Source organism: Penaeus monodon, chromosome 24, assembly GCF_015228065.2.
Source record: "Penaeus monodon isolate SGIC_2016 chromosome 24, NSTDA_Pmon_1, whole genome shotgun sequence".
In the NCBI taxonomy this organism is placed as follows: domain Eukaryota; kingdom Metazoa; phylum Arthropoda; class Malacostraca; order Decapoda; family Penaeidae; genus Penaeus; species Penaeus monodon.
Genome location: NC_051409.1, coordinates 179690 through 180019, shown reverse-complemented (window position 1 = coordinate 180019; position 330 = coordinate 179690). Strand labels below are relative to the sequence as shown.

At 59.7% G+C, this 330-nt stretch overlaps 1 protein-coding gene across 1 annotated transcript in view; it reads right to left on the bottom strand.

Moving 5' to 3' along the window:
* The window catches only part of LOC119588469 (probable chitinase 2), a 24188-nt gene that overhangs the window by 2319 nt on the left and 21539 nt on the right, over window positions 1–330 (bottom strand). Inside the window, exon 7 of the mRNA XM_037937115.1 lies at window positions 5–218. Within this exon, the coding sequence (XP_037793043.1) occupies window positions 5–218 (214 nt within the window). The remainder of the gene's footprint in view (window positions 1–4; window positions 219–330) is intronic.

Below are 330 nucleotides of genomic sequence, written 5' to 3'. Positions count from 1 at the left end.
CTGTTATCGGAACAGACGCCCTTGAAGTCATCCGTGTCGATCGCCCAGGCCATGATGCCGCCCAACCCGAGCTTCTGGGCGTAGGCGACCTTGAGGCTGATGGAAATGGGGTCGTCAAAGCCAATCCACATGTTATCGCGAATCATGTAGGGGACTTGGTGGGTCTTCTGCCACACGAGGGTCCACAGGCCTTGCTCCGTGGTCTGTTTCTCGCAGATCTGGGGGGAGGGAGGGGGGGGGGTGTTGAAAGGGAGGGAGGGGAGAAAGAGAGGGGGGGTGGGGGGAGGGGGGTGTTAGAGGGGTTTTAAAAGGTTGAGGGTTGGGGGTGTT